Source organism: Pteronotus mesoamericanus, unplaced genomic scaffold (genome assembly GCF_021234165.1).
Source record: "Pteronotus mesoamericanus isolate MK-2021 breed Mesoamerican mustached bat unplaced genomic scaffold, CSHL_Meso_final scaffold_533, whole genome shotgun sequence".
In the NCBI taxonomy this organism is placed as follows: domain Eukaryota; kingdom Metazoa; phylum Chordata; class Mammalia; order Chiroptera; family Mormoopidae; genus Pteronotus; species Pteronotus mesoamericanus.
This window is the reverse complement of record NW_026555320.1, coordinates 4,141,378-4,165,256: the sequence shown is the minus strand read 5'-3', so window position 1 is coordinate 4,165,256 and position 23,879 is coordinate 4,141,378. Positions and strand designations below refer to the sequence as shown.

Genomic DNA, 23,879 nt, shown 5'->3' with positions numbered 1-23,879 from the left:
AATGCGTGGGCCATGTGAACGTTGTTGGCCTTGGAGAGGGACCCGGGGAGCTGGGCATGAGGCCCTGCAGAAATGGTGGAATTGCCAAGCTGGGGACTGGTGCCGTCATACTGCTGGAGGGCCTCCTAGGCAGGGGCTGCAGCAGGACTGTGCTGGATGCACGGCTCAGGGACTTCTGCTACCCCTGACCACAGCCCTGCTGCTGCTGAGCTTGCCACATTGCCCTTCTGTGGCATCTATAGAAGCCTGAGGTGGCCATCAGCACTGTGACCTCTACTGCTTCTATATTCATTGTTAGCCTACCCTGCAGGGACCTGTCCATAGGCCTGGCTTCTGGACCCTGCCTCTTTTCAGGCCACAGCTGGACCTTACTGGCTGCTGCCTGGCTTTTCTCCTTGGTTATCTTTTCATTGATTTTCCTGGAAGTAGTGAAAGGGGCTCATGCAAGCAAGCCAGCCCCCTGGGCTGTACCCATACACCATGGTTCTGCTCTGTCCAAGTCATAGGGCTCCAGACAACGGGCTGGCCTATCACTGCCACTTGTGGCATTCTTGGTAGCACTGGTAGGACTACTGCCTGATCACATAACACAGAGCCACAGGATCCACAGGGTAGCTACCCTGAAGCCAGGGGAGGGTTGCAGGGGGTTGTCGCCAGACCTACAGGATTCAAGATGGTGCTGTAAGAAATCCTTTGATGGTATCAGGTGCAGAGGAGGCACTAACAGTGGCAGTCATTCTGCTTATAGGCATCTTTATGGTGGACTAGGCATCAGCAGCTGTGAAAGCACAGGGCTGGTGAGGTGGTGGCTTTGCTTCTTGGTGCCCATCTGTGGCACCACAGCAATGCATCCCCTGCTCAATGCCTGCAACTTAACCTTGGCTGGGCATCAGGCCAGGGCCAAGGGGCCATGGGGAGGGGGGAAGCCCTAAGACACAGGACCTGGATCCTGGCCTTTGGTTATCACATGGGACTCAGATGCAGGCCCAGAAACGGAACTTGGTCATTAGTGGGATACGGCCACCAAGCAGGACACAATATGGTTACATATTGTAGCCTGGATCCTTCCCAGTCCTTGAAGGTCCAGGGGTATTAGCAACACAAAGGCCTTGAAAAACACGAGTTCCAATTCCAAATTTTGGGATATCCTTTCTGTCCCACCACCAGCAGCTCCAGTTCCACAAACAAAACAGGGAGTGTAGTGAGACTGCCAAGCACAATAACCATCACTATGGAGATACTATCTCCTCTTCCCCACCATATCCTAACGTCAATAAAATGTCCTGTCAGATGCCTGTAGATGGATTTCAAGGTCTAATTTGCTTATGGCTTTCGCAACACTTGCGTGCTTTGGCAAGGGAGGGTACGTGTGCCAAGAGATTTTAAACGAATCATCACAGAACTTCTGCGAGGTCCTTCCTTTCTCTCTCCTGGCCAGGTGTGTCCAGGTGAGCGCCGGAAAAGTGCCAGTCTTAATAAAGTCCTTCGATCAGCCGCTCCCCACGGTCTCTGCGCTGGAGTCTTAACCGGATTTCCAGGGCTTCATTTTGCTCAATTATTTCCATGGCAACTCCAATGTTGAGATTTAAGAAACGCGATAGGGACTCACATTTGTTCCCGAGAACAGACTGGGATGGTCCCAAGGTTTCGAAGGTGTAAGGGGAAAACCTGAAGAGTAAAGGGCCAGGCCTGCGTCTGCCTGCTACCCCTTCAAGGAGCCAAAGGAGCCAGTAACGCGGAGACGGAAGTGAAGCGCCCGGAAAAGTCGGTTTGGCTGCACTCCTCTGCCATTTAAATGGCGCCGACAACCTTGGATAGTCCCGCCCCCTCCAAGGAAGGATACTATTGGCTCTCCGTGGCGGCTTCGCGCTCCTATTGGTCAGTGGGCTAACGTCAACGTGCAGATTGGCCCCGAAGTTTTCCTTCGGTTTCCGTAGTCTCTACGATGGCGACTGTGGACTCTCTGTCGCTCTTTACCGGCCTAGGCCTGAGCGAGCACAAGGCCCGCGAGACGCTCAAGAACACGGCTCTGAGCGCGCAGCTGCGCGAGGCGGCGATCCAGGTGCGAACCCTTTTGCCCTTGGCCCAGGATGCCGATTGTGTTCCCCTGCAGCTGCGGGCCGGTCCCGGTCCCGGTCCCGGTCCCCGTCCCGATCCCGACCCACCCACCTTGTCTCCCGTAATTCTTACTCACTGGCGGCTGGGCTTCTCTCCTGACCCGTCTGACCCCAGGCACAGCAGACTCTGGGCTCCACCATCGACAAGGCTACCGGGACCCTGCTATATGGCTTGGCCTCCCGACTCAGGGATCCCCAGCGTCTGTCTTTCCTCGTGAATTACATAGCCAATAAGAAGATCCACACCGAGTCCCAGCTGAGCGGTGAGACCCCCGCCTGTCCTGCCACTCCCACCTCCAGCTCCAATCCTAGGCCAAAACCCCTTTCTGCCAAGTCCCCCAGTATCTCCGTGGATGCCTAGTTCTGCACTTCCAAGTCAGACCTGGCAGTGAGGGATGGAGAGGGTGGCTTCCCGTGTGATTGGGGAACTGTGCAGGTCTGCGGTAGAGCCTCCCTCACAACACACGCTTCTTTCCTGTGGCCCCAGGACTGCTCTCAGGTGGTACAAAGCTTAACCTTCTAGAAGGCCAAGCCATAATTGGGATTTTGTAGCACTAAGGCCCTACCTACTTACTTCTTGGAGCTGAGATGCCACAAACTCATTGTTGTCCTTTCTCAGCTGCCCTTGAGTATGTGAGGAGTCATCCCCTGGATCCCATCGACACAGCAGACTTTGAGCAGGAATGTGGTGTGGGCATCACCGTGACTCCAGAGCAGATTGAGGAGGCTGTGAGTCCTTCCCCAGGCACCGGTTGCTTCCTTAGTTCAGACCCTAGAAAGGAATGGCTCAGCTTCTCCACCCAGGAATACCCAGGGTGAGGGTGTTGTTCTAAAGGACACTTTCCTGAACCATATGGTTTGGTTTTCTGCAGGTGGAGGTTGCCATCAATCACCACCGGCCCCAGCTCTTGGTAGAGCGTTATCATTTCAACATGGGACTGCTGATGGGTAAGCAGGACCTGGGGAAGGGACTGTGCCGTTCTCTCTGGTCATGTGTCCTCTTCTGGGAGTGACGAGAAGGAGGTGGGGGAAGAGTAGAAGCACTTTAAAAAGTGGTCTGGCTGGGCCCAAGCTCTGATTCCTGAGGTCAGCCGGGACCTTTTCTTGGGAAAGAGGGTGGGAAGTGCCTTTTCTTTTGCCTTTCTGCAGCTCCTTGTGCCCACGTTTCTAGGAGAGGCTCGGGCTGCGCTCAAGTGGGCAGATGGCAAAATGATCAAGCATGAAGTGGACATGCAGGTGGGCACCTCCTTGAGCTGAAGCAGGCAAATACCCTGCCATGGGTTGGGTCTAGAGTCCACTGAGGGATAAACAGTGGTCAGGGGGAATAGACCCTGCCCCTATTCTGCTGATGAATGCTAGAGCTTGGTGTGGAGGAGGCAGCACCTGAAGAGGCAGTGAAAGATGTGGGCCTCTGCATTGAGCCTAATTTGGGGTGAGTCACTTGACCCTGAACCTCAGTTTCCTCGCCTTATAAATAGGGGTGGCTTTCATCTCATTTGAGGATGAGGATCTTTGTTTAGGATGCTGGCCTAGAATCACAGAATGGCTGAGCTACGTTGCATATCTTGATGCCGGTCTCGTAGTTCCTCTCTAAATGGCAGTTTTTGTTACCTGAAACCAGTACAGACCCTCAGGTGATGAATAGCATTTGAGGCCAGAAGAACCCTGTGAGGAGTAAAGGTGGGATGGGCTAGGTAGGTTTTTCAAGGTGTTTCTGGTAGACAGGCCAGGAAGTCCTTAGGGGGTGGGCAGGGTCAATCAGGCTATCCTGGAAAGAAAATACTCCCGTTCCAGGTCTAACTCTGGTCTCTGCTCAGGTCCTCCACCTTCTGGGTCCCAAGACGGAGGCTGATCTAGAGAAGAAACCTAAGGTAGCTGAGTATGGTCCTGGGTCCCTGGGGTTGAGGTGGTAGAAGGTGAGACTTCTGGCTGGGAAAGAGAGCATTTGGCCCCAGTGATCCTAAGACCCTTCCCAAGAGAGACTCTGACCTGACTTCTGGGCTTTCCTCAGGTGGCAAAGGCTCGGCTGGAAGAAACAGACCGGAGGACAACCAAGGATGTGGTGGAGAATGGTGAGAGGCTTGAGACTCCTGTCACATTCAACTCCCTGACTTCTGAGCTGTCCATCAGAGGGGGCCTTATGCCCTCAGGCCATGTCTTCTACAACACCCTGTCTTCCACTCTAAGGTTGGAAGTCCTGGTGTTTCCTTTGATTACTTTACCAAGAGACTGGCCTGAGGAGGCCTGAGAATTCTGGCTGTGTACCTCTGATCTGTGGGGTTTGGGACTGAGAGGCGTGCTAGGTTTTGTTCTGGTTGCAGGGTGTGAGTAGTGCCGACAGGTGCCTCCCGGCACTGGATGTGGCAGCTGTGTCCAGAGGATGAGTTTTCCTTGGTCTCTTCTCTGCAGGCGAGGTTGCTGGCCAGACCCTGTCTCTGATGGAGCAGCTCCGAGGAGAGGCACTTAAGTTCCACAAGCCCGGTAAGCAGTCAGGGCAAAACTGAGAAGGGCTGGATCTTGATAGCAACTCCTGCAGCCAGGCCCTGAGGGTGGGGAGCTTTGGCCTGCAGCCTGGTCCTCAGTCTTATTCTGGTCCTCGCAGGTGAAAACTACAAGACCCCAGGCTATGTAACCACTCCACATACCATGGATCTACTGAAGCAGCACCTGGAGATCACTGGGGGACAGGTGTGTGGGAGTATGACCAGCCAAGCTAGTGCTGTTAGCATTTGCCTGGGGGCCTGAGCTGCCTGCATATTGCCCCATGGCCTCTCTGAGAAACAGCATCTGTTCCTTTAGGGTCACCTGAGTTCTGACCTAATTCTTCTGCTCCCATTCTTCTCATCTCAGGTACGTACCCGGTTCCCGCCAGAACCCAATGGAATCCTGCATATTGGACATGCCAAAGCCATCAATTTCAACTTCGGCTATGCTAAGGTGAGTGTGTGTCTGAGAACCTGGCAAGCAGAGTGATTTGCTGCCTCCATGACTAGATACCTTCCCTGCTCTCCTCTAACGTGCCCAGAGCAGAGGCCACGGAGGGGAACCACATGTGCAGCAGATACCTTGGAATCCATTAGGCTCATTGGGAAAAAGCTCTGAGATGAGGCAGTGAGTTCAAGTTTGAGGGAATTCCCAGTGCAACCGGTCTTATGTCAACTTGGAATAAGAGATGCCTTGTTTAGAATATTGAGATAAAGGAAGATGAGTGAAACTCTTGAAGACGTTTCCAGTTCTGACACGGGAGAGGTCTGAGAATGTTCCAGTGTGATGAGCTGGACTGCGAGCTGATCGTTGGGAGCTCACAGACTCTGCGACTCTCCTAGGCCAACAATGGGATCTGTTTCCTGCGCTTTGATGACACCAACCCTGAGAAAGAGGAAGCAAAGTTCTTCACTGCCATCTGTGACATGGTGGCCTGGTTGGGTATGGACTGAGCAAGGTCTGGACAGAGCTGGTGGTCAGTGGGCATCTCCTTGGGCCATGGCCTGCCATTGGGAGTCCCTGACTGACTGCTAATACCGTATCTCATTCTGCCTCAGGTTACACTCCTTACAAGGTGACATATGCCTCTGACTATTTTGACCAGCTGTATGCCTGGGCTACAGAGCTCATCCGCAGGTGAGGCCAGGGCCATGATGCAGGGCCAGGCAGGCTGACCAGGACACAGTCATGCTGGGCACTCACACCCCCTCCTCCACAGGGGCCAGGCCTATGTGTGCCACCAGCGGGGAGAGGAGCTCAAAGGCCACAACCCTCCGCCATCGCCCTGGAGAGACCGTCCCATAGAGGAGTCACTGCTACTCTTTGAGGTAGGATTCTGGAGGGGCCGGTGGGTCTGGGTAGGCCAGGATGCCAAGGATGAGAAAGATGCCCCCGTGCCGAGAGGCGGCCTGAGCCTTTGCTCCCCTCAGGCGATGCGCAAAGGCAAGTTTGCGGAGGGTGAGGCCACGCTGCGGATGAAGCTGGTGATGGAAGATGGCAAGATGGACCCTGTGGCCTATCGAGTGAAGTATACACCACACCACCGCACAGGGGACACCTGGTGGGTATGAGCATGGGGTGGTTTGGTGGGCCATGGGTGGGGCACAGTGGGGCTGGATGGTGGGGCCCACTGCCTATGCCCTGCAGGTGCATCTACCCCACTTATGACTACACGCACTGCCTCTGTGACTCCATCGAGCACATCACCCACTCACTCTGCACCAAGGAATTCCAGGCCCGGTGAGGGAGCTGGGCCCTTGGGGCGGGTAGGGCCAATGGGATTGCAGCAGCCCTTCCTGTGGTCTCTCCTTGGTCTGAGGTCCTGACTGTACCCTCCTACCCCAGACGCTCTTCCTACTTCTGGCTGTGCAATGCTCTGGACGTCTATTGCCCTGTGCAGTGGGAGTATGGACGCCTCAACCTCCACTATGCAGTTGTCTCTAAGAGGAAGATCCTCCAGCTTGTGGCAGCTGGTGCTGTGCGGTACATGTAGTTGTTGTTTGGCTCTTCAAAGGTTGGTGGGATTAGTGGCATGTACTGCTAAAGGTCTCACCACCTCCTTGTGCACAGGGACTGGGATGACCCACGGCTCTTCACACTTACAGCCCTGCGACGGCGAGGCTTCCCGCCTGAGGCCATCAACAACTTCTGTGCTCGGGTATGGCCCACTGGGCTGGGTGGGCAGGTGGGGACTGAGCACGGCAGTCTGTGGTTGTGGCTGTGATCAATGCTGCCCTTTCTTCTTAGGTGGGGGTGACAGTGGCACAGACCACAATGGAGCCACATCTGCTAGAAGCCTGCGTGCGTGATGTACTGAATGACACAGCCCCGCGGGCCATGGCTGTGCTGGAGCCATTACAGGTCCTCATCACCAACTTCCCTGCTGCCAGGGTAGGTCTGCCTGACTGTGTGTGTGTGTGTGTTGCTGCGGGGTGTGGGGGTACTCAGGTGCCTAGTGTGACTCAGACACCCATTTCTTCTTGTAGTCTTTGGACATCCAGGTGCCCAACTTCCCAGCTGATGAGACTAAGGGCTTCCATCAGATTCCCTTTGGATCCATTGTCTTCATTGAGAGGACTGACTTCAAGGAGGTGAATGGGAGGGTGGAAGTTCCTGTTTGCTGCTCAGCCCGGTTCTGAAGTATTTTACTTCCTGCTTCAGGCAAACCAACTGCTGCCCAACATGGCGGGGGCAGGGGGGGAACCTCGTGTATGTCTCCGACCCTTGCAGCCTCTTGTGGCTACTCTATTTACCACCTCTAGGAACCAGAGCCCGGCTACAAGCGCCTGGCACGGGGCCAGCCTGTGGGGCTGAGGCATACAGGCTATGTCATCGAGCTGCAGCAAGTCATGAAGGTGAGAGCCAGCTGCAGCCTTCCCACCGTAGTGCCTGCTGGGGTGAGGACCTGGGTGCAGGCTGCAGTTCTGGTGGTGGTCCCAGAGTCTGATTTCAGGCCTCTCCCCCTTGACTAAAAGGGCCCTACTGGCTGCGTGGAAAGCCTGGAGGTGACCTGCAGAAGGGCAGATGCTGGAGAAAAGCCCAAGGCCTTTATTCACTGGGTGTCACAGCCTCTGACGTGTGAGATTCGCCTCTATGAGCGACTGTGAGTGAACAGAGCAGGGGTGGGGACAGGTAGAAGATGGGCATTGCCTGCTGGGGCTACCCATCTGGAGTCTGATCGTCACTCTGGTTGCAGATTCCAGCACAAAAACCCTGAGGATCCTGCTGAGGTGCCTGGTGGATTCTTAAGTGACCTGAACCCGGTAGGCTCATGGGGTACAGGGTGAGGGCGGTGGGCCCCCCTGCCTGGATGGCCATCTGAGTTCCTTGCCTGCAGTCATCGCTACAAGTGGTGGAGGCAGCATTAGTGGATTGTTCTGTGGCCCTGGCAAAGCCCTTCGACAAGTTCCAGTTTGAGCGGCTTGGCTACTTCTCCGTGGACCCAGACAGCCACCAGGGACAGGTGCCTGAATTTACTTGCCTGGCCTTTCCACAGTGATGATGGTTTCCATTCACTGTGCCAACCACTTTGTCTATATTTCCTTAGTTAATTCTCACCACTTTAGGTGGGGGTTCATGTTCTACGGATGAGGAAGCAGGCTCAGAGATTAAGTCCATGCACAAAATTTTGTTTGGACTCTGCCTTTCTTACTCCTCAAAGGGGGCAATCACAGGGGTTGTTATACTCCTTATAAAATGGAGGCCCAGAGCCATCCATTACTTAAGAGTCGTAAAGTTACGGAGAACCCAAGTCTCCTGACCCTCAGCCCCCCTGGGATGAATGGGGTGTGGGTAGTGGTGGGGTATCTGTAGTGAGATCCACCCAGGACCTCCTGGCCCAGTTTTGGTTTGGTGGTCACTCTTGCCTCTCTGCTCTCCAGCTTGTCTTCAACCGGACCGTCACACTGAAGGAGGACCCGGGAAAGGTGTGAGCCGGAAGCCCCATGGACTTACCTCATCCTTCTGGAGGCTAGGAGTACCCAGACTCTATGTCAATAAAGAACAGCTAAATCCACCCCCAGAGTCTGTGTTACCTGTCTGCCCTCCCAGCACCTGAGGGCCTTAGAGACATGCTGGGGGGTGGCAGTGGGGCAATGGTGCACTGCACACAACTACTGGTGCACTTCTTGGTGCCCAAGGGCAGGCGCCTGGGCCTGAACGGATATCCTCTGCATCTGGTCTGAGGGAATGGCAGTGGGCCCTGCACCAGAGGGTTCTGGAAAGTTAGTGTCTGCCTGGGTGCCTAGGTAGAGGAAGAGAGGCCAAGATCCCTGTCCAATTATTCAGCAAATGACTGAGTCTGCCAGGCTCACTGAGAAGACCGAATGACCAGGCACCATGCAGGAGAGGTTTCCCTGGGGCCTGTAGGAGGTTGTAGGAGGTTCCGGGTCCAGCTTGGGCTTCAGCAGAGTCCTCTCGGGAAGGGACTCCCCAGGGGAACCCCAAAGGATTACGGATAGTTTGCCAGGGTAGGCGGAACAAGGGTAAAGGTCCAGAGGCCTTTTTAAGAGAGAGTGTGGCAGGCTAGGGCACGGTAGGCTACTGCCGAGGCCTGCGTGTGCCTGCAGCTTTAACAACCCTCCACATTTTCCCTGTATACAAACACCAGGCTACCAGAGGCCCGCTTTAAGGTGGACTGGGCTGTGGAAGGCTGACTAGAAAGGCAGAAGATGGGTGGGGAAGGAGGATCCCAGATGCTAAGGACACGGAGAGGAGAGTGTCCCAGGGACATCTCTGGTGGGGCGCAGCTGAAGCGCAGGCCTAGTTCAGGAGCTGTGGGGGGCCACCTTAAGCTAGAGTCCGGGCCCCGCCCCGTGTGGGGCTGCGCGACCTAAGGAAGCCCGAGCAGGCGTCAGAAGGTAGCTACAGAGCAAGCTTCGAGCCCCAGCCTGCCCAGACTCCAAGGCTAGGCCGATCCCCGGCCCTGGCTCCGCCCCGCGCGAAGAGGCGTTCGAGGGCGGGGTACTCCGCCCTATACCTCTCTTCTTGCCACTACTGCAGCCAGAGGCCAGGCCTACCTCTTCGGCAGAAGCGTTCCCTTTAAGTCTGGCCAGGAGGCTGCCTCAACTCTCGCGGGACCCGACGCTCGGATTATCGCGAGAGGGGCATTCGGCACCCATTGGCTATGAGGGTTGAATGTAAGATGGCGCCCAGGGAGCTGTGAGGGGAAAATCCTGTCGGTCTTGGTGCGGCGACGGCAGAACCGGGCCCCCGAGCGGTGCAGCGGGGCCGGCGGGTAGAACGGCGGCGGCGGCGGCAGCGGCGGCGACGACGTCGCCGGGTGAGGGATCCAGCGGGGGCAGGGATGCGGCGAGGCTGAGGGCCTGAGACAGCGGGCCCACCCCACACAACGGCGGGCGGGGGCGGGCGGGCTGCTGCTGCTGGGCCCAGGAGACCTTGGGGCGGCCCCAGAGCGGAGAATGTCCCTGGGTTCGCGCGCCCCCGCCCCTTGGGTGGGGGAGGAGCGGATGGAGATCGGGTGGGCGCGGCGCGCGAACGCGCGCTGGTGCTCGCGAGCGGCTGGGCCTGTTTATACGCGCGGGAGCGCGCGCGCCGTGCGGCTCTCCAGGTGCGCGTGGCCGCTGACGTGCGCGTTCCCGGGCTGGATTTCTTGGTTCCTGGAACTGCGGCCCGGGGGCAAGAACGGCTTTCTGGGGCGCGCGCCCGCCCGCGACCCCCCGCTTCGGGGCGCGCGCCTTGCTGTTAGGTGGCGGCGCCTCCGCGAGTGCGCGCAGAACACCCCTGCTGCGCGGAGAGGCGGCGGGCAGGAGGCTGGCAGTGTGAGGAAGGTTGCGGGTTGGGTCCTTCCTGCTCTGGTGACGTCCCCTGGCCGCTCGCGAGAAACCAACCGGTTTTGCGGTCTGGCTAGCGGCTCCGCTTCTCTGCGAGGCGGGCAGAATTGCTCGTTCTTGAATAATGCGGTGACCTGAGGCCCCTGTGCGGGGTGGGTACTTGAAGAGAGTGCTGCCCTGCTTCTGAAACCTAGTCTCTGTGAGGGCTGCGAGCCCCCTGGAGTTTCCTCATCTTGCTCTGCTGCTTTGTGCTGCGGAGGAAGGTAGTCCTGGAAGGCTCTGCCTTCAGCGTTACCTGCTTTCGTGTCATCAGAAAGTAATTTTTCCATAAGCGCAATTCATACACGTCACCTCTGTGCGCTCCGGAAGGGGATCCTCTTGTGTGGACGAAGTGAAACTACCCATGCTCTGAAATTCCACTTTAATTAAATCCTTAAATGCAGCCCATCTTTGTGGATGGGAGGGACCTGTATTCTGTTAGACTAAGGGCCCACTATCCATCAGCCAAAAAGTTGTCCAGAACGAAATTGAACAACCTGAAAATCAGTGCTTTGCCTTCTTTTGTAGTTCCAATATTCCCATCAGAAGAAATTCCTAAAATTTGACCGTATATCACTGCAAGAGGCACTTTTGATACAGAGTTCAATTGTTTCCAGTCCTTTTTTTTTTTTTTTTTTTTTTAACCCTAGTGCCATGTTCTGGTACTAGGGGCGTTTTAGGTTTGTCCTAGAGAAATACACACTTCTTTTTCTAAGACAAAACATGCTGTAATTTATGTTAAGTTTAAGGAAAAAGAAGCTAATGATGGGGGTAGTTCTTTCAAATATACTGTATTATTTTAAGAACAAAGTTAAAATTTAAAAAGAGGCTGAGGATGGAAGGAACTTCTTTGTTCTGTCTTCTTCAGAATGTTACAAGTCTTAAGAACTCAGGACAAGCAGCAGAAATACATGCAACATGGTGACTGGTGAGTTAAAATCGTTCATATGCTGGAAATATGTGTGCAGTTTTTTCCTGGTAATATTGAAACATTACAGATCCTGTCAATCATTCTGGGTGCTCTCTGCCAGAAATTACTAGGTGCTGGAAAATTGAAGATGTGGGAGAACCACATCTTTGAATCCAGCCACAGTTTGCTACATTTCTCCTGGTAAAAAGTAAGTCAGTACAACTTTCAGGCTTTTAGCATGTTGAGGCATCAGCTTTCCTCAGGACCTAAATGGTTCATACTAAAGCAGTCAACTTTATGTAGGAAACACTTAAATTTCTCTCAGGCCTGCTTGTTCTGAAATATCTCTTTTTTATTTACTAAGTTTGAGATGGACCTTTTAAACTGGTGTTTGTAGATAGTGGTGTTTTTTTTTTTTTAAGCTCACTAAGATTTTCCTATCAGATGTCCTGCTTCCAGTCCTCTGATGAATAATTTGTGTACCCCTCCATGAACCCCCACTTTTCCACATCCCCTTTCCAGCCTACATTGCCATTTTAAACAAAAGATCAAATTGTAGTTGAATTTTCTTGTACATTTGAATTGCTCCAAAAAGAGTAACCAAAGTCAGTGACTCTGGGTGTGGCTGTCCTCCATATGACAGCCTCAGAATCCGGGATTTCTTCCTTCATGCTTGCATGCCTTCTTTCAATTTAATCAGTTGCGAGTTGTCTTTGATGTGCCATGCTTCTTGCTTGTCTACTCTTTAAATGGTCACCCTTTATTTGTAATTTTTTCTATTACTCAGTCTCAAAATGAGGCGTGCATGAACACCTGTTCTTTTCTGTTACTTTGTATTTAGTTGCCCCAGGTTTTGTTCCAGATGTATTAAGTCCTTTAGCCTTCACTTACATGCTTCATTTGATTTTTTCCTAAGTGTTGTACTGGATTGTGATTGCTGATTGTAGCTGCATGAAGACATGATAGGTTAACCTCTTGCTTTGCCAGAAAGGAGGAAAGAATTGTCCTTTGGTCACACACTTCACAGGACAAAACTGTAGGTAGAGGTGGTAGGCTATGATTTTTGTCAGAAAGCTCTTTTTTTCTTCCCCTAAGAATTTGTGAAATAGCTATATAAATTCTGATGATCTGTACATAATTTAGTGAAAAATTATGAAGTGAACCACTATCTAACTACCACCTCTTTAAAATTCAGAAAAATGCCAACACCCATGAACTGAACCTTTCACGGGTGCCTTTCTGATCACAGCTTCTCAACTCCTAGAGACAACTACTGTTCTGACATCTGTGATAATTATGTTCTTTGTTTTTCTTTTTACTTTTACCACCTTGTGTCTCTCAACCACATGGTTTTATTTACTTTTGAATTTTATGTAAATGGAATCATGCTGTATTTTGTGTCTTCCTTCTTTTAGTATTTAGTGTTTGTGAAATACTTCCATGTTATGTGCAGGTATAGTTTGTTATTTATCCATTCTACTGTTGATAGAGATCTAGAATCCTTCTAGTTTGGGACTACTAATAACAATGCTATTATTCTAGTACAAGTACCTTTGTATATATGTGTGTCATACACACCCAGGGATAGAATTGCTGGGTCATATGAAATGGATCGTTTTAACTTTACTAGACATTGCAAATGGTTGTGCCAATTTACAGCCCTTGAGTCTTTGATAGGACTGTAATTTAAGTTCCTACTTGAAAGTGTGTTGTCCAAAAATAGAACCATAGTGAAAATGCCCCTAAGGAAGGGACTCCTCTGGTATAGGTGTGGGACAGATGAATAGCCCAATGGGATAATTTCTATCGCAAACCCTGTAGTGGATTAATATCTTTGAGAACAGAAATATGTCTCCCAATTTGCTTCCTTGCAATGACTCCTTATGTTAATTAGGACAAATGTGACTGCAGCCTCTTAAAATGGAAATTGATTTTTTTTTTCCAAGTGAATATGTTCTTCAAACTAGGCTTCCTAAGCTGAGGCGTCATTGCTAAAGTAGATACGAGCTTTGAGAGGTACCCAAGAGCGTGACTGTTGGGGGAATAGGAAGAGGCAGGGCTTTGAGGTAGTTCCCAGTATCTTTTCCTAGTCCGTTATGTATTCAAGAGTCACTCAGAGGAGCTGAGTGGAGAGTCAGGTATCAGATTTGAGGGGACCTAAGAAAGGATGATTCCAGTGAGTACTTAGGTCTTCCCTTAGTATCTAAATAGAAAAAAAGAAAGAAATAGCAAGCAGACCAATAGAAATGTAATAGATTGCTGCTTTGGAGTAACCTTTGTTCATGATATCATCTTGTGTTCTAGTGATAAAGTAATAAAATAATGATAACATTCATATAGGAGGGTCTGCTGTGTTAGGTACTATACTAAGCTTTAACAGAGGAAGGACAGGGGAAATACTAGAGATCAAGGTGTGCGTAAAACAGATTTCTTGGGTCTGTTGTCGGGGGACTGGTTTGTCTGTTTATTGGTTGTTTTTATATTTGTTTTGTGCAGTTTTTAAACCAAGCTTTGGCCAGTTTTATTAAAGAAAAATTCTGCATGATTTAGTTTTCAGCAGTCTGTTCTGGCATGCTTCTAAAGATACCAGAATCACCTGGATTAAAGATAGCTCGTGTGCTTACTCTGTAGTATTTTCCACGCGCTGTGCCCAAATCAATATATTTGCTGCTGTGGTGACGTACACCAGTCTTGGCCAACATGGCATTAGTTCTATTTCAAATTTCCTTAACGCTGGACAGCTGTTGGCAAGGATGGCCAGTTTCACTTTGCATTGTCTTATCATCTTCAGAGTCTTTTTGTACCCCAGCACAATAATTCCACTTTTCATAACAAGTTGGAGCCTAGAGTTGATCGACTCCAGTGACTTTTTTGTCTTCTTTGTGGCCACCACCTTCCTGCCTTAGGTGTGGGGTGGCCCTCAACCAAGAGCATTTGCCAAGACAGCCTGGGAGTGAGAAGGCTGTCTGTTTATTGTTTTGCAAAGAAGCTATTCTTAAAGTATTCCGAAGCAGATGCTTATTTACAGACTCCTCCCACTCCATGGAGCCCTGGAGTGTTTTCCTCATCTCTTTATTGGGGGTACTCAGCTATCTCTCCAGCTTTGTTTTTTTGTAAGTATTTTAATTAATATTTACCGCTCCCCACCAAGTCTTTGACTTGGAGCTAGTTAAGAATCTTGGTTTTTTCCCTGGCTGGTGCGGCTGAGTGGATTGAGTGCTGGCTCACTAGTGAACCGAAGGGTCACTAGTTCAATTCCCGCTCAGGGTCCATGCCTGGTTCATGGGCGAGGTGTTTGCACATTAATGTCTCTCTGTCCCTGTCTTTCTCCCTTCTTTTCCCTCTCTTTAAAAATAAATAACATCTTGAAAATAAAAAAAAGAGAATCTTGTTTCTCTTGGGGTTATAGAGAGTAGATTCATTGAGTTTATCCATTTCTCTTGTTCTTTTACAAAGGCGCAGCCTTGTGTATCTTAAGAACAGCACCTTGAAGCTGGTGCTTGATGGTTTTGTCTTTGAGTTTGAGATTTTGAGGGAAAACCATGCTATGATCAACCAGAATTGTTTGTGTATCTGTTACTGTTAGTGTTGTTGTGCTATAACCGCTGTTGAAAAAAAATTTACTTTTTAATTTTTGTTTGTTTAATGCAAATTTTGGAAAATACAGGTGCGTATTAAACAATAGGAACTTTAAGCCCTCTGTGATTCCACCATTCAAGCAAAACTACTGTTAACATTTAGATGCATTTTTTTTGCTGGCTCTTTTTTCTTATGCATATAATTAAACATATTGGAATATACCAATGTAATTGGGTTTGTTCCCTTTTCATGCACAGAGTGAAATACATATATACATAAATTTAAATATATATATATATTTTTTTAAACCACCTTTGTGTTGGGTGCGGTGGCAAGAATCTTCCAGATACTAACATGCTTTTTTAAAAAGCCTCCTGTGCTATAGAAAGATCTAGGGGATCACACAGTAAAAGCTTAGGCGCCAGAACTTCTTTATATGAATTGGGTATGTAATGACAGTGGCATTTCAAGTCAGTGGCAAAGTAATTTCAATAGTTAAATAAATGATAAAGGAACAAGTAGTTTGGTCTTTGGGGAAAAATTTTAGACATTTATCTTACACTATGCAAAATACTAAATGTATCAAAGCATTATATTAAAAATTAGACTGTAAATTTAAAAAAGTATACATGGAAAATGACCCGATATTATGGGAGGGAAGGCTCTCCGAACATAAAAGCAAAGGAAGAAACCATCATTGCTGTTAAGAATTTGTTTACTTTTTCTGTGTTTTTCTTTTACTCACTGACTAGTGTAAAATATTTCAGTGTATTCCTGGAGCTTTTTTTACCCATCCCGAGCAGCCCTTTGTGTCAAGTCAGATGCTGACTTGGTGTACTTTCATTATTGGGATGTGTCAGTCGGGTGGATACTGCCAAGTGAGCAGGTTAAAAGGACAAGAAATGAAGCTGTGTGTGTTTTAGTCTGTATAAATGAACAGATTGGAATGTTTTTTTAAATTGGCCTTTTTAATTAATTTTTTATAAGGTTTTCCTTTGAATACATTACTTGTTAATATATTTTAGCTTGCTCTGATTCTGTGGTTCTCAAATGATTGTGTGGACTTCACAGAGTCTGTGAAGAACCTCCTGGTGGCGTAGTGAAAGGAAAAAGGCAGATGGAAACAGTGGCTTCTGCTTGAAGCCCCAGCAACAGCAGGCTCTAAGCTTGGAGCACTGCAGGGGGTTTTACACTTTGGAGCCTAAACTACTTAAAACACAGGGCTAGCTGCTAACTAAAAGGTATTTTTATCATTGAATATTTCAAATATTTTCACAAAAATAAAGAAGAATATAACGAGCACCTGTGTATGAACCTTTATCAACATTTTCTAAGTTTTACAGAATTTTTTCTACTTCAAGCTATTACCTTTTCCCTTTGCTGTTGAAAGCTTAAAAAATTAACTTTGAGACTTTATAGCAGATACCCTTTTCCATCCTTTTGGAGAGATGACTATCTTATTTGCCCTTCTGCTCAGGGAATAAATTTATATTTAGACTAGAGGTTCTTGTAGTGACATTATTGAAGGTTGCAGTCTAGAAATACTGACAAGTAGGACTTGTTTGGAGCAGAATGGTTTTTATCATCTTTGGAAACTTGATTTAGAAAAAAGGTCTCTGTTTGATTTGGTATGAAATGTTGTGTTCTAAAACTAGAAGAATTAACAAATTATATTCACTTGACTAAATGTCAAAAACAGAGGGCATGGAACTTTAATTTCCTTATGTTATATAGTGGGAAGTCTAGACATATTCTAAAATTAATGAGTCCACAAACAGAGGTTTAAAGTTATGAAAGTGATCATGACAAGAATAAAAATATGATTGGCAGAGGTTGGTGAGAGGAAGGTGACTTAATGCCCTAACCTCACTGTTCCTAAAGGACAGATTAGTGTTTATTTAAAATTGGTTGATCAAGAACCAGAGAGACGCCTAAGCATTCTTAGTTGTTTTTACTTTTCATTTTATACCTTCCTATAGTATTTGAACCATTTTTCTTAGAAAATGGATATATTACTTTTACTTCCTCCCGCCCCCACAAAAAGAAAGCCAAACAAACAAAAACAGAACACCAAAGTGGAATTCTACACTGAAAACTGAAGAAAGCTTGTTTCTAGGAAGAAAAGTTGGTTATTTCTTCTTTATATTTAATATCAGACTTCAGATGAGGCTTAAGCTTCTGGAATTACTGAAACTTGAAAAAGTGAAAGGAAAGAAGGTCACTGGGAAGATTCTAGGGACTGCCTTTACCAAAAGCAATGTCTGTATGAAGGTTTCCTGGTTCTGTAAACTTAATTTGGAATGTTTCTTTGTGTTCGTCGTATCTGTCTTCTCTCAGATTTGAGACAAAGCTTTTGCTGCATGATTCTGTACACTTTTTCTTTTAAAAAAATTGCTTTGACACAGTAGCTGTGATTCCAGCACATGCAATCTTCAGAATTCAGGCAGTCTCTAAGTATTTTACAAGAATGCAACTAATTGTTGAAGAAAAGAAATTTGGGGAAGTGTAAATTTCTGTTCACCTCTGCTGTTCTTTTATAATGAAGGTAAAAAAAATAAGTGTCAACATGGTAGAGAACCAGTTACTAATTGCTGTTCACATAATCTCTCCTTTGTCTCCTTTTGAGCAGAAGCATATATGTAATTAGGTATTAGAATCACGTGTTGTGAACGTCATACTGCTGTTGAGTCTCTATTATGAGAGGTGCCTTCTTAAGAGGGAAATTCCAGTCGTCACATTATCAAAGGGAAGCTCTGACATGGGCTGTGCCGATGTGCTGAGTCTGTGGGACACCTGCTCTGGAGTGGCTTGCACTGAATATGCAGTGGAAGGATGGAGTGCTTGGCCCTGGTGCTCTTCTTACTCACATGCGCCATGGGCGTCATTGAGAGCTTAGTTTTGAAGTCTCATAGCAGACTCCTAGTTTGCCACTGAGAGAAGATAACTGAAAGCCCCTGAAGCGGTGGAGGAAGAGCGGGGCAAGCAGAGAGAGGGTCAGAAGGGGGGTGTAAAGGGGACAAACAAGAATTAAATTACAGACAATAACAGGCCATCCGTGGCGGCTTCACCTTGCACTCTCTTGACCTGCACTTGCTATTTTTTGCACTCAGTTGTTGGTGGGGTTTCCTAGGAATTTTGATTTTAGACAGGATAAGATATGTGTTGTTTTTTATTGGTGGAGAAATACATTTACAGTATATTATGTACATCATTATAAAAGATTTATTGCTGGGTCTGTTCTGTTCGAAAGCACCTGAATATAATTTGTATTGCAATACTTAAACAGCACTCCACAGAAATATTGCCAGTGTCACTAAATTAGTAGCTGTAAGCTGTATTTTTTCTTTGGTCTCACGCTTGCTCTGGGTTTTTTCCCCCCAAGGTTTATACTAACCATTTACTAGGGAAAAGCATAACATTTATGGTTGTAAGTTATAGATGTTACAGGAGCAAAGAGTCATAATCCTTCTTCCACATTGCATTCCAAATGCAGCGAAGCACCTACCACATGCCAGCCATTCAGAGAGGACAAGGATACAGTCTTGACTGACAGTTGGAAGAGATGAGATAGATAAACACCTTATACCTGTAACATAAGGCAGAACATGTGGGCAGTGAAAGAGAGACTGATAATGGCTCAAGGAAACAAATCACTTTTCCAGACATTTGAGATTGACTGAGAGTCCTTTTGGCAAAAAGTTCACTTTGTGTTACTCTCACATCCTGCTGCTGCTGCTGTTCTGGAGGTAGAACTGATCAAGAAGGAATGGTATGAAAGCAGCAGAGCACTCAGCCGTCCATAGACAGGCTGCAGGGTTGTCCTCCAGGTAATTGGGAGTGTGCCCACTCCTGCAGATTAGTTCTCAAGGTAAATACCCCAATGGAAAACTTACATAATTGATTTCTGAATTTTAGTAGTGACCTAGTTATTTAAGACATTATTCAACTCACCCCTCACTTATTTTAATAATGTTAAAAGAATATGTTTTATTTTATTTTATCCTCATGTCAACTTTGTGAAGTGAATACTACTTTATCCTTATTTGATAGATAGGAAAACTAAGGTTAGCTGACTTGTCCAGGATGAGACAGCTAAGGAGAGACTGAGCTAGGATTTGAACATAGGCAGTCTGGCTCCAAAAGCCATGCTCTTAATTAGTAAGCTATGTTACAAAAGAATGTGAGTGGTTTTTGGCAAAGTGGAAATTGGTTGGTTCTGATGGGAGGCGAAAAAGGACACGTCCCCTGTCTCTTGGGTCTTGCCATAGCTAGGTGGCATACCTGTCCCTTCCCTGCAGGCCATCGTTGACTGTGCAAATAGAACATGTCAGTAGGAATCCCTCCTCCTAGCTTCCTTAGTAGTCGTCTCTGTGATGGTCACAGAGCAGTCTTGCATGTGACTTACTGTCCGATGCGTGGCTCTGCAGAAAAGATGGGATTGGCCTAGAGCTGGGTGGGGAGTGTGGTTTTGGCCTGTTTCATCCAGTACTGTGACGCATGCTTTTGTTTGTCTTAAATGTGATAGTTTGATTTAAGAAATGTTTATGGAAACAATTTTCAGATACCATTAATTGAAAAGATAAGGTGATATAATAAAACTTTACTTTGGATTCCAGATGCATACAGCTGCCCTGACTCTTCACTCTGATGCAACTATGACTGGCCTGTGCATTTCAAGATAGAAAAACAATAATATAATTTTGACTTCTGGCTATTTATTTTATTTCTAGGAACCCTAAGGAGTCTACAATATGAATAATTCTCTGGAGAACACCATCTCCTTTGAAGAATACATCCGAGTAAAGGCACGGTCTGTCCCACAACACAGGATGAAGGAATTTCTGGACTCACTAGCCTCTAAGGGGCCAGAAGCCCTTCAGGAGTTCCAGCAGACGGCTACCACTACCATGGTCTACCAGCAGGGTGGGAACTGCATTTACACAGACAGCACCGAAGTGGCCGGGTCTTTGCTTGAACTTGCCTGTCCAGTCACCACCAGTGTTCAGCCGCAGACTCAGCAAGAACAGCAGATCCAGGTTCAACAGCCACAGCAGGTTCAGGTAAAAGGGCAATGTTGAGGCGCAGCCTATCTGATAGACGTTATTTGCCATCATGGTTTGAGTTAGTAGGAGCATCACATCTGTATACAGTGTCAGGCTATTTTCACTAAGGGGAATACTCTGGCTTTTTAAAACATTTTCTTTCACGAGAAGGCTTTCATATTTCACAGTTAATGCAGATTAAAAATATTTGCAACCACTGTAAACTGAAAAGACCACAGATACTTGCCATTTGTGTTGGAACATTGAACAGTATAGAAACTAGAGGTCTTCTGGGACTGGATTTGGATGTTACACACCTGAGTGAGACTGAGGCTTCCCTTTGGTCTGTCACCCTGAGCAGATCAAGAACATAAGAGGGTGAGTCTCAGCTCGTCACTAAAAGCATGACATTTGGAACTCATTTTAAAATGGAAAGGTTGATATATTTTAGAGATCTAATATGGTTCCATGAGTCAGGTCACCTGCAGATTTCTAGGTCTGCACTTGCTATGAATAAGCCTCAAGAAATAACGCTAATTGATAATAAACTTACTGAAAAAGAGGGAGGAAAACATCCATGTGTGAGAGATACATTGATCAGATACATTGAAAGAAGAAAAACGCGTATATTTGCTGAGATGATAAAAGTTTTTCTCTTCAGGGATTCTTATGTGGAGCTAATAATCTCCAGTTAGAAATGTTACTCTATTACGATTGCATTTCATGTTGTCCTTGATGCTTGTTCCACCAAGAAAATAAGAAAGGGAGTGGAACATGACGAAGAGGCAGGAGTGTGGAGAGGTATGTTTGATGAAATAGAAGGTAGCCCCTTTGCCTCTTGGGAATGCAAATGGGTATATGGGAAGGACATGGCTCTGGGTTTAAATTTGACTTGCCCTCTTATTTGTTGACATGATCTTAATCTGTTTAGCCCTAGTTTTTTCTTCTGCTAAAGAGGGATAATATGATTTAGTTAGGCAAAATGAGATCATAGATAAGAAAGCATCTGGTATGCGGAGGGATGTAGTGGTGCATTCTGGGTTTTGTAAGGAATGGTACAGGAAAGGTAGACAAGAGCAGGCTGACTCTGGCTCAAGACACTATTTTGCCGTTACAGCTTGGACCTCCTTGTTCATAAGATTCCAGTGGTTTGGGATTTGAGTTTAAAATGTTATTTGAGACTTTAGGTTCAAGATCACTGATGGAGATTGCCTATTAATATCACCTTCTTTCACAAACCCTTTGTAAATGAAAAAAGAACAAATCCATGAGAAAGGGTCAATATGATAGAACCATAAGAACATATATTCCCCATTCTACATGACAAAAGGTAATTTTTTTTAAGATTTTTTTTATTTTAGAGAGAAAGGAAGGGAGGGAGGGAGAAAGAAACATCTCATTGATGCAAGAGAGAAATTAATCAGTTGCCTCTCATGTATGCCCCTACTGGAACCAAACCCACAACCCAGGCATGTGCCCTGACCAGGAACCGACCAAGAATCAAACTGACAACCTTTTGCTCTGCAGGATGATGCCCAACATGGTCAAGGCTGGAAAGATACTTCCAAAATTTTTCTGGCAGTGCTGAAAAAAAAACAAATACTATCAAAAGCCTACTAAATCTTTGCCCTGGCCCAGTGGCTCAGTCAGTAGCATCATCCCATACACCAGAAAGCTTTCAGACTCATTCCTGGTCAGGCATGTTCCTAGGTTGTGTGTGGTTTCATCTCCTGTCAGGGTGCATACAAGAAGCAAACTGATCATTGTTTCTCTTTCTCCCGCTACCCTTTCCTCTCTAAAATCAATAAACATATCCTCGAGTGAAGATTCAAACAAACAAACAAAAAAAACCACACTAAATCTGAGAAATTGCTAAAATAGAGGAAACAGACAGAGTTGGGTGATAGAGGAATTCATGTAGGAGAGAACTTTTAGGGAAGGTGGAGCAGTCCTCAGGGTTCCCTGAGCCAAAAAGTGAAGAATAGAGTCAGAAGAGTCCCCTGGGACAGCCACAGACCCATGGTTTGGGAACTGACTAAGGACTTAACACACACACACATACACAGATATCTACATACATTATGAGTAAATATTAGGTTCGGGATGAAGGCACTGCTGATGAGTATGGGAAGATACATTCCATTTAGTGTAGTAAGGCTGTCGGCTCCTTTTTGGATGTAAAGTCAGATACCTCTCAATACAAATAACGTACAGGTGGGTGAAAGAGTTCAGCTAAGAACAAAACCAAACCATTAAAAGAATAGGAAATTTTTGTAAACTTTTTTTTTTAAGATTCTATTTATTTATAGAGAGACAGGAAGAGAGGGAGAAAAAGAGGGAGAGAAACGTCCATGTGTGAGAGATACATTGATCAGTTGCCTCTTGTGTGCTCCCAGGTAAGGACTTGGCCTGCAACCCAGGCATGTGCGCAGACTGGGAATCGAACCAGCGACCCTTTGGTTCACAGACTGGTGTTCAGTCCACCGAGCCACACCAGCCAAGGCCCGACTAGTGTTCCTAATACACAAAAAACTCTTACTAATTAAGAAAAAGTAATGAAGTAGAAAAATGAGCAAAGGATGTAAGTAGGCAATTCACTGAAGATCAGCAGTACTGATCAGCATATCAAAAGATACTTTGTGCCCTGGCCAAGTAGCTCGATTGGAGCATCATCCTGATTCTGCAAGGCTGCAGGTTTTATCCTTGGTCAGGGCTCACACAAGAATCAACCAATGAATGCATAAATAAGCGGAACAACAAAAATTGATGTTTCTCTTTTTCTCCCCCTACAAATAAATAAATAAAATTTGAAAAACAAAACAGAAGATACTTTATGCTACTGGTGATTTTGGACGTGTAAACTTTTAAAGTGAAATACCATATTTTATTTTTTAGAAAAACATAAAGATTTTATCCAGTGCAATAAGGATATGAGAGGATAAATTAGTGTGCCTTTCTTGGAAGTGAATTTGGCAATACTTTTCAAACGTTTGTGTGTGCATACCTTTGGCCTTGCATTTGTGATCTCTTACGTGTATATAAGGATATTCACTGCTGCATTGCTTATAGTAGCAATACCGGAAACAAATCACTCTTTCAGTAAGGGAAATAGTAAATAATGCTACAATTGTAGTGTCTTGTCCTCTGCAGCCAGAAAAATAGAGTAGATCTGTGCATATTGACAGGATAGGATATTTAACAGATTGTTGAGTGTCAAACCTAGTTTAGTATCACTGGTTTTTAACATGTAGAATATAACAGTCCTTGAGTAGTGAAGGCGAAAACATCAACTGGGCTGGGGATTGGCCTGCTAAGGAGGAAAGCTTGAATTTTTTAAAAATTAAACATGAGCTACTTTTCTAGTTAAAAACAAAAGTGGTGCTTGGGAATATTTTGAACTTATAGGTAGAGGACAATGATTATTAACTTTTTTCTCCTAATCCAAGACATGCCCTATATTTATATTTATATCCTTTGCTAGATGCTTGGGTACAGCAGTGAAGAGGACAGAAACCTCCTTGCCTTTGTGAAGCATACATTGTAACTGGGAAATAGATGATACAGAACAAAAATCTTGTTACATAGTGATAAATGTAAAGGAGAAAAACAAAGCAGTTGGGGATGGCCAGGGTAAGCCTCAGTGTGCTGGTGACAGAAGAGTTAAGATCGAAGAGAGCCGGCAGATGTGGTTGGTTATCTGAGGAAGGAACACTCCAAACCAGAAAGCCCTAAAGTGGGAGCCTGCTTTTTTGAAAAACAGCAAAAAGCCTAGTGTAACTAGAGTTCACTGAGTGAATGGATGAGCCTAGAGAGGTGACGTGTGTGCACTGAAATAAAGGGCCGAACAGACTGCCTTCTCGACTCAAATGTTAACTGTTTGCCCCATAGTATTATCTCTCAACCTAACTCTTGATAA

The 23,879-nt window shown here is 46.8% G+C and overlaps 2 protein-coding genes and 1 pseudogene across 4 annotated transcripts in view; 2 read left to right on the top strand and 1 right to left on the bottom strand.

Annotated features, from left to right (window-relative positions):
- The first annotated feature begins 1,926 nt into the window (after positions 1-1,926).
- On the top strand, positions 1,927-8,618 carry QARS1 (glutaminyl-tRNA synthetase 1). Its single transcript, XM_054594515.1, has 24 exons — positions 1,927-2,062; positions 2,233-2,380; positions 2,737-2,846; positions 2,990-3,065; positions 3,289-3,353; positions 3,935-3,988; positions 4,129-4,189; positions 4,527-4,598; positions 4,720-4,805; positions 4,968-5,054; positions 5,444-5,543; positions 5,660-5,738; positions 5,821-5,929; positions 6,032-6,162; positions 6,249-6,341; positions 6,447-6,584; positions 6,672-6,759; positions 6,849-6,992; positions 7,088-7,192; positions 7,364-7,456; positions 7,577-7,704; positions 7,798-7,864; positions 7,939-8,064; positions 8,483-8,618. Exons 1-24 carry the CDS (start codon positions 1,946-1,948, stop codon positions 8,531-8,533), a joined length of 2,328 nt encoding a protein of 775 aa, XP_054450490.1. The 5' UTR covers positions 1,927-1,945; the 3' UTR covers positions 8,534-8,618.
- Positions 8,619-9,725: 1,107 nt separating this feature from the next.
- QRICH1 (glutamine rich 1) overlaps positions 9,726-23,879 on the top strand; it is a 41,123-nt gene continuing 26,969 nt past the window's right edge. The window contains exons 1-3 of one of the 3 annotated variants that reach the window (XM_054594764.1): positions 9,726-9,882; positions 11,301-11,360; positions 19,652-19,981. In XM_054594764.1, the coding sequence (XP_054450739.1) occupies positions 19,673-19,981 (309 nt within the window). In that variant the 5' untranslated portion in view covers positions 9,726-9,882; positions 11,301-11,360; positions 19,652-19,672. Of the gene's footprint in view, positions 9,883-10,462; positions 10,546-11,300; positions 11,361-19,651; positions 19,982-23,879 lie in introns of those variants that run through there. The other 2 variants (XM_054594765.1, XM_054594766.1) reach the window with 2 other exon arrangements.
- LOC129087660 (60S ribosomal protein L30-like) lies at positions 13,889-14,886 on the bottom strand (annotated as a pseudogene).

What these genes read in the sequence shown, in the direction of transcription:
- QARS1 (XM_054594515.1), top strand. Translation starts at nt 1,946, where the DNA reads ATGGCGACTGTGGACTCTCTGTCGCTCTTTACCGGCCTAGGCCTGAGC. An exon ending in CAAGGATGTGGTGGAGAATG is followed by an intron (nt 4,190 to 4,526) that starts GTGAGAGGCTTG and finishes TCTTCTCTGCAG; the next exon opens with GCGAGGTTGCTGGCCAGACC. An exon ending in GTGGCAGCTGGTGCTGTGCG is followed by an intron (nt 6,585 to 6,671) that starts GTACATGTAGTT and finishes CCTTGTGCACAG; the next exon opens with GGACTGGGATGACCCACGGC.